Genomic DNA, 7892 nt, shown 5'->3' with positions numbered 1-7892 from the left:
GGGAAGCCGTGTTTACACACGGCTCTCCCCGTTCTTCAGCTCCGGGGAGCGATCGCGACGGAGCGGCTATAAACAAATAGCCGCGCCGTCGTCCCGGATCGCTCCCCGAGCGGACCCGACCTCCGCATGTACCGGGGGGGTCCCGATCGGACCCCCCACCCACGTCTAGCAGAGGACGTACAGGTACGTGATTGTGCCTGTCCGTGCCATTCTGCCGACGTAAATGTTCATGAGGAGGTCGGGAAGTGGTTAAACCACCCCATTATGTCTTCTCTCTCTTTATCCTCTCCCCATTTTCCCCAGATAAGGCCACTTCAGACTTTATCGCTTGCCTTTTCAAAATTTGCTTCAGTATAAAACAACTGGGATGAAACATTAGTGTATTCAATGTATGCATTTGCTTGAATATTTGATTAGTGCAGGGCAGCTGCCTTTCTTGATTACAGGAAGTTCAAGCAGAGTTCTAACTAAATTAGCCGTATACATGAATGATTTTGTCACTGAAATATTGGGTTGCCTGCAGGTCAGATTGCTCATTCTTTCAGTGAGGCACGGAGCCCAACTGCAAGTCAGCGTAGGGCCGGCCATGACAGGGTTAACAGAACCCTGGTAGCTGGGGGGGAAGGAGGAGCAGGAGCTGTGGGAGGGGAGTTTACACATATCTCTCACCAGCCAGTTTCCCGGGCAGACAGGCGTGGGGGAGCAAAGTTGCAAGGTCTGTACAGCCTGCAGCTGGGATTTTTTTTCTGCACAGCAAGCGTTGGGACACAGGTAGGGGCGGCGAGATGGCAGGGATTGAAGCCCTGTTTGCACAGCTTAGGGCTGAGGCGGCGGTGCGGGGGGAGGACTGGCTGCAGCGTCAGCTGGGGACACTTCTCCCTCAGAACGGGGCAGCAAGCGGCGCGGCGCCGTCGGGGCCTAACCACACGGGCCGGGACATTATTCAGAGCGGTGGGGAAGCAGCGCTATCGGGGCCCAGTCACACCGGCCGGGGGACCGCGCGGTCGCGCTCGTCGCGCCCCCCCCGCAGATATTCACCCAGCCCATCCCCTGGTCAGCAGCGGTCGGAAGGCGGCAGGAACAGGGCCCCATCGGGCCCCCCCGCAAAGCGTGCGGCGGCGCCGGCTACGGGGGTCATTGAGGGCCCGGCAGGGGGGACCAGGAGCACCCAAGGACAGAGGGGGGGACGGCCGGGGGGCTCAGGTACGGCGGCCGTGCCCGCCCGACGTGTGGAGCAGGTGGAGACGGGCCCGGTCAGCAGGCCTCGGCGAGAGGGATCCCAGATTACGGTGGCTAGCCCCTCAGCTGCTACGGCTGGCCACTTGCAGGAAGACCGCAGCAGAGTTACGCCTGGCAGGAAAGCGCCGGCAAAATCCGCTCACGGGTCCAGGGCCCGCAGGGAGAGCGAATCCGGCCCTGGGCCTTCGGCCGCCGGGACCGAGCTGCCCGGGGGGTCATCATCGGGGGAAGAGGGGCTGTGCGAGGACCAGTCGGATGGGGAGCTGTCCGGTTCGGAGGAGGAGGTCGTGCCCAGGACGGTGCCTACAGCGAGGGATTCCAGACGATCGGCTGATGGGATTGCTTCCACGCAGCCCGGTAAGTCCTTTTCCACATATGTTTCAAATTTACGTTGTGATGATGTGGTTGTGGGGGGCCGGGTGGGGGGGGCCCGGGATAGGTTGGTGGTGCCCGCGGTGGCTGGGGGCAGTGCGACATCTTCCCAGGTTACGGACGCACAGGTGGGGAATCCTGGGGTGGATGCGGGGTTGCAGAGATTTTTGTCGGGGCTAGAGGCGTTGGTTAGCCAGCTTAAAGGGGGGGACAGACCCCCCGCGGGCCCGACCGCGGCTTGGGGGCCGGGAGGGGGGGCTGCGGCGGCTGCGGCAGCCGCCCCAACGGCGGTAGTGGTGACTGAGAAGGAGGCGAATGGGGGTGGCTTGGGGTCAGGACCGGCGGCACGGACGGCAGGGACTGCCGAGCCGGCAGGGGCCGCAGGCAAGAAGCGGGATTTGGTGCGGTTAGCGGATGAAGCAAAGGGGCAAGTGTATACTTGTTATGATGCGCCGCTGGGGGCACATTTGAAACAAGAGATTCGGGAAAAAATCTGGAAGAGCGAATATGTGGAGATATTCGCTTTGTTACCGTTGGAGAAATTCAACTTGGATAGGGTGAAGCCCGAGGACTCCAAAAAGGAGGACGAGGAAAAGCGGAGGTATCGGCTCATACCTCGCACGTTTGCGAATTGGTCGCAGGCTTATTCTATTTTGGCCAGCGTGATTGGCGAGAAGAACCCCGAACACTGTTCGGCGCTCTTCAGCTACCAGGAGGCGATTAGCGAGGCCTATCGTTGTTATGGGGGCACGGGTTGGCTTCGTTATGACGAGCAATTTAGGCAACGTCGGGCGATTAGGCCGGACATTCGGTGGGACGCGAAGGACATTAGCCTTTGGATGCGGCTTATGACGGCTCCGAGGACGTCGGCGCCGTTTTTTCAGGGGGGGGCCGGCGGGGCCTCTTCCCTGGGACAGTCGGCCGGAAAGAAAAAGGGGGTTTGTTGGCAGTTCAACGAGGGAAACTGCAAATTCGGAGGGTCGTGCCGGTACAAGCATGAGTGCTCCGGGTGTGGGGGTAATCACCCCTCTTCCCGCTGCTTCAAGCAGGGCAAGGGCCGTTCCGGAGATCCTTCAGGCAAGAGGGAGCACGCCGGTGATGGTGAAAAGGATGCTGCTGTTTCTCGGTAGGTATCCGGACAGGGCGGCTGCCCATCTCCTGGAGGAGGGGTTTACAGTTGGTTTTCGTATCCCTGCTAATTTGACCGTGATTCCGCCAATGTCCGAAAATTTACGTTCAGCTAGGCAACACTCCGAAGTGGTTTCCGAGAAGCTCCGTAAGGAGGTCGGGCTGGGCCGAATGGGTGGCCCGTTTGAGTCCCCTCCGTTAGCAGGCCTGGTGGTTTCACCGTTGGGGGTGGTACCGAAGAAAGAACCAAACAAGTTCAGGCTCATACACCACCTCTCCTTCCCAAAAGGGGGGTCGGTGAACGACGCGATTAATGCGGAGGATTGTTCAGTGTGCTACACGTCGTTCGACGCGGCGGTGAGTTGGGTTAGGCGGTACGGCCGGGGGGCGTTGATGGCCAAGTCGGACATCGAGGCGGCTTTCCGGCTGTTGCCGGTGCACCCGGACAGCTTTCGGTTGTTGGGGTGTCACTGGGAGGGCAAATTCTATGTGGACAAGTGCCTGCCCATGGGTTGCTCAGTGTCCTGCGCATTATTCGAACAGTTCAGTTCTTTCTTGGAGTGGGTGGTACGAGACGTGGCGGGGTGGATTCGGTTATCCATTATCTGGATGACTTTCTCTGCATTGGACCGGCGGGGTCAAAGGTTTGCGCGGTTCTGTTGGCCACGCTGGAGCACATAGCTGAGCGTTTTGGGGTGCCACTGGCGCCCGACAAAACGGAGGGGCCTAGGTCGGTCATTCAGTTCTTGGGCATAGTTATCGATTCCGAGGCTATGGAATGCAGGCTGCCGGCGGACAAGTTGGAAGGCCTCAAGGCGGAGGTCAGGGGGATGATTGGCATGCGTAAGGTACAACTGAGAGCGCTGCAGTCGCTCTTGGGGAAGCTTAACTTTGCCTGCAGGATCCTCCCGATGGGGAGAATTTTTTGTCGGCGTCTGTCGGCCAGCACGGCAGGGGTTAGTTTGCCTAACCACTATGTAAGGCTGGTGAAGGAGCACAGGGAGGACCTGTGGGTCTGGCACTCTTTTTTAGAGGCCTTTAACGGTAGGGCCTTGTGGATGTCTGGCCCGGTCAGCAATTTTGACCTAGAGCTGTACACAGACGCGGCCGGGGGATCAGGCTTTGGGGCCTTTTTTCAAGGACAGTGGAGTGCGGGCCCCTGGCCTCAGTCCTGGCTGGCTGCGGGTTTTACGAAAAACTTGGTGCTGTTGGAGCTGTTTCCAGTGGTGCTGGCGGTTGAGTTGTGGGGCACGTCTTTCCGGGATCGGAAGGTGCGCTTCCATGGGGATAACCTGGGGGTCGTGCAGGTGATAAATCGTGTGACCGCGTCCTCTCCCCCAGTGATTCGGCTCCTGAGACACTTGGTACTGCGGTGTCTGCAGCTGAATGTGTTTGTTTATGCGGTGCATTTACCGGGGGTTGAAAATGTCGTGGCTGATGCTTTGTCTCGGTTCCAGTGGGACAGGTTCCGGGAGTTGGTGCCGGAAGCAGAGGAGCGAGGGGTCCCCTGTCCGGAATGGCTGTGGCAGATTCCATTGGAATCATCTCCACCTGGATTAAAAAATCGGTGAGTGCGGGTACTTGGGCGGCCTATGAAAAAGTATGGGTAGAATGGAGTAGCTTGGTAATGGAAGCTGAGGTGCACCTCTCGGGACCGGAGGTGAGGACGTTGGTGTGGTACTTTTTGTCCAGGAATATCGAGGCAGGAGTGTCTCAGTCGGTATTGGATAAGAAGTTGGCCGGTTTGGCGTTCTTATTCAAGTGGCAGGGGTTGCCAGATTTTACAAAGGATTTCTGGGTGCGCCAGGCTCTGAAAGGGTACAGGAAGCAAGGGCGGCGACTGGATACGCGCCGCCCTGTGTCTTTCGACGTTTTAAAAGGGTTGATGGATAGGATGGGCACTGTGGGTTCGTCCGTTTTTGAAGTTACATTGTTTCGCGCGGCATTTGCGCTGGCATTTTTCGGGGCTTTTAGAAAAGGCGAGTTGGTGAGCCCGTCGAGAATCGTCCAAGGGGGCATGGGGGCATCGGACGTTAGTTGGGCCCCGGAGGGGGTCACGTTGTGGCTCAGAAGGTCCAAAACGGACCAGAGTGGCAAGGGCAGAGCGGTCCAGGTGTTCCCGATCGAGGGATCGGAACTTTGCCCTGTGGGGCTGGTCCGGAAATATCTGGACATCCGTCCGGCGGTTGGGGGCACCTTTTTGGTACACGAAAATGGGGCCCCGCTGTCGAGATATCAGTTTGTGGCGGTGTTTAGGAAGTGTCTGGGGGAATTGGGCCTGGTGGCAAGGGAGTTCTCGGCTCATTCATTTAGGATTGGGGCTGCTACGGAGGCGCCAAGGAATGGACTAGGGGAGGACGCAATAAAGAGGATAGGAAGGTGGGAATCGAGGAGGTTTCGTTCATATGTTAGGCCGCAGCTGGTGGCAAATTTGCGGTGAGAGTTTGGGAGTGGTTGTTGGGATAAGGGGAAATGAGTTAGATGACTGTTTTGAAACGTGGGTGTCGCTGTATTGGGGGATGTGTTAGTTATTTGTTGTTGCTTACTGTCTTTCAGGTACTGGACCTTTGTTGGTCTGGATTTTGGGCCACTCTTACGTGGTTCGGGGGGAAAAACGGGCGGAGGCGCGCCCGACCGGTCGGCAACTGGGGATTTCGAGACAGGAGGCGAGGGTACGGTGGTTGGGGGTACCCGGGATGTTATGGAGCAGAGTTGTGCCGGAGGTTCACAAATGGGCACGTTTGGACAGACCTCCGGATGTGCTAGTGATTCATGCTGGGGGCAATGATCTTGGGGTGAGATCTATGCTGGAGATAGCGCGGGATGTTAAATTCGACTTTCAGCGGCTCCGGTTGTCTTTCCCGGAGACGGTAGTGGTGTGGTCGGACATGGTGGCTAGGACATCGTGGAGGATGGCGAGGTCGGTAGACGCGGTGAATCGTGCGCGCAGGAAGCTGAACAGGAATGTGGGGCGTTTTGTGCTAAGGAACGGGGGGCTGGTGGTTCGGCACCCGGAATTGGAGGTTGACCCTTGGCGTTACCTCAGGAGTGATGGTGTTCACCTCACGGACGTGGGGATTGACATGTGGGCTTTGCGCCTAGAGGAGGGGGTACAACAAGCAATGAGGGTGTGGAGGTGCGCCCGAAGGTAAGGTGTTACCTTCGGGTGCTGGTGGCGGGTGTTTTCGGACTTTGCAGGAGAAGATATTACCCCAAAGATGGACACCAGTACCCAGTGGTGGATGGTTTCTGAAGGGGTTTCTAGTTCCCAGTCTACTAATGTAGCTGGAAGATTTGGTGAATTGGGGGCACTGCGGTCAACGGTCGTCTTTGAGCCAGTTTCGGCTTGAGGCCTATGACCAGAGGTTAGGACACCGCAGTGCCAAATAAAGAGTTACAAGGTTAAAAAGTTAAAGTGTGAATAAGTTTAGTGGTTAGTGGGTCCTGCAAAGTCCAACACCATTTAGGAGAGGTATTATCTCAGGAATTTTACGTGTTTGTTGTTATGTTATTAGTTATTTATTATTTAAAGAGTATTTAAAATAAAGGAGGCTGCTACGGCCAGTTTTTACTCCAACATTAAGTGGTGGTCTCATTATTTATTAAGGGTTAATGTGGGGGTATTAACTGTAAAAGGGTCTTAGCGGTCAGGGTGTATTCTGGTATACCATAGTCAAGTGAGGCACGGAGCCCAACTGCAAGTCAGCGTAGGGCCGGCCATGACAGGGTTAACAGAACCCTGGTAGCTGGGGGGGAAGGAGGAGCAGGAGCTGTGGGAGGGGAGTTTACACATATCTCTCACCAGCCAGTTTCCCGGGCAGACAGGCGTGGGGGAGCAAAGTTCCCACCCACCCTCCCTAGTTTTGAGGTAGAAAATATGGACTGATGGTACTTGATAATTTGGTATGTGTTTGGGTGCTGTTTTTGTGTTTGTTTCTTTACAGGTGAGGATTACATCGTCGTGGCAGTGGCGGGTGTTTTCGGACTTTGCAGGAGAAGATATTACCCCAAAGATGGACACCAGTACCCAGTGGTGGATGGTTTCTGAAGGGGTTTCTAGTTCCCAGTCTACTAATGTAGCTGGAAGATTTGGTGAATTGGGGGCACTGCGGTCAACGGTCGTCTTTGAGCCAGTTTCGGCTTGAGGCCTATGACCAGAGGTTAGGACACCGCAGTGCCAAATAAAGAGTTACAAGGTTAAAAAGTTAAAGTGTGAATAAGTTTAGTGGTTAGTGGGTCCTGCAAAGTCCAACACCATTTAGGAGAGGTATTATCTCAGGAATTTTACGTGTTTGTTGTTATGTTATTAGTTATTTATTATTTAAAGAGTATTTAAAATAAAGGAGGCTGCTACGGCCAGTTTTTACTCCAACATTAAGTGGTGGTCTCATTATTTATTAAGGGTTAATGTGGGGGTATTAACTGTAAAAGGGTCTTAGCGGTCAGGGTGTATTCTGGTATACCATAGTCATGTAGATGATGCCATTCTTCGTTAAAGAAAGTTCAGGCATGGTTGTGTTAGAACTGGATTAGCCATATACATGAATGACTTTGTTGCTGAAAGATTGGATTGCCTGCAGGTCAGATTGCCTATTATTTCTGTAGGAGATTTGTTTAGGCCAGACACATTTTCTTTGTGGTGAAATCAGAGTTCTACCTATCTATTCACTGCATGGTTACTCTTGGTGTGTCTCTTTTGTTTGACTAGGGAAACATTTTACCTTAGTGCAAATATCATGAAATGTTAGAGAAGAAGAAATCAACCTCTACATTAGGGTGACCAGACATCCCCAGTTTCAGGGGACAGTCCCCTGATTGAGGACACTGTCCCGGGACCAAGTCTGTCCCTGGTTTTGTCCCCAGATTGGATTTAATAGGGGGCAGGGGCAATTTCAAAGACAATCAGTGCAGAATTTAAATTAAAATTACTCCCCCCCCCCCCGCTCCGCCGTGCCTACTAGCATAGGGGTATGTATTTTTCCCATTATCTGTGCCCCTCTCTGATAATCATGTGCTGGTCGGAGTGGAGGGAATATTTCTTCAGCTCTGCCCACATGTTCTTCTGCCTTGGCTCAAATCCTGGCCAGCCACCTGCCTATCTACTTGCCTTCCCTGGCGGAGTGATCTTCCTCCGCTCCCCATCCAGTAGTAGC

At 55.0% G+C, this 7892-nt stretch overlaps 1 protein-coding gene across 3 annotated transcripts; it reads left to right on the top strand.

Annotated features, from left to right (window-relative positions):
* The first annotated feature begins 554 nt into the window (after window positions 1-554).
* On the top strand, window positions 555-5980 carry LOC120915553 (mucin-1-like). 3 transcript variants are annotated; one of them, XM_040326157.1, is made up of 3 exons: window positions 557-1596; window positions 4197-4306; window positions 5296-5876. In XM_040326157.1, exons 1-3 carry the CDS (start codon window positions 1495-1497, stop codon window positions 5525-5527), a joined length of 444 nt encoding a protein of 147 aa, XP_040182091.1. In that variant the 5' UTR covers window positions 557-1494; the 3' UTR covers window positions 5528-5876. The 3 variants fall into 3 exon arrangements, with proteins under 3 accessions (XP_040182073.1, XP_040182091.1, XP_040182081.1); XM_040326139.1 differs by lacking the exon at window positions 4197-4306 and having other exon boundaries at window positions 555-1596; window positions 5296-5980; XM_040326147.1 differs by lacking the exon at window positions 557-1596 and having other exon boundaries at window positions 2750-4306.
* Window positions 5981-7892: the final 1912 nt, after the last annotated feature.

Source organism: Rana temporaria, chromosome 1 (genome assembly GCF_905171775.1).
Source record: "Rana temporaria chromosome 1, aRanTem1.1, whole genome shotgun sequence".
Lineage (NCBI taxonomy): Eukaryota > Metazoa > Chordata > Amphibia > Anura > Ranidae > Rana > Rana temporaria.
Note: the sequence above shows the minus strand (reverse complement) of the source record. Positions and strands in the feature narration are given on the sequence as shown.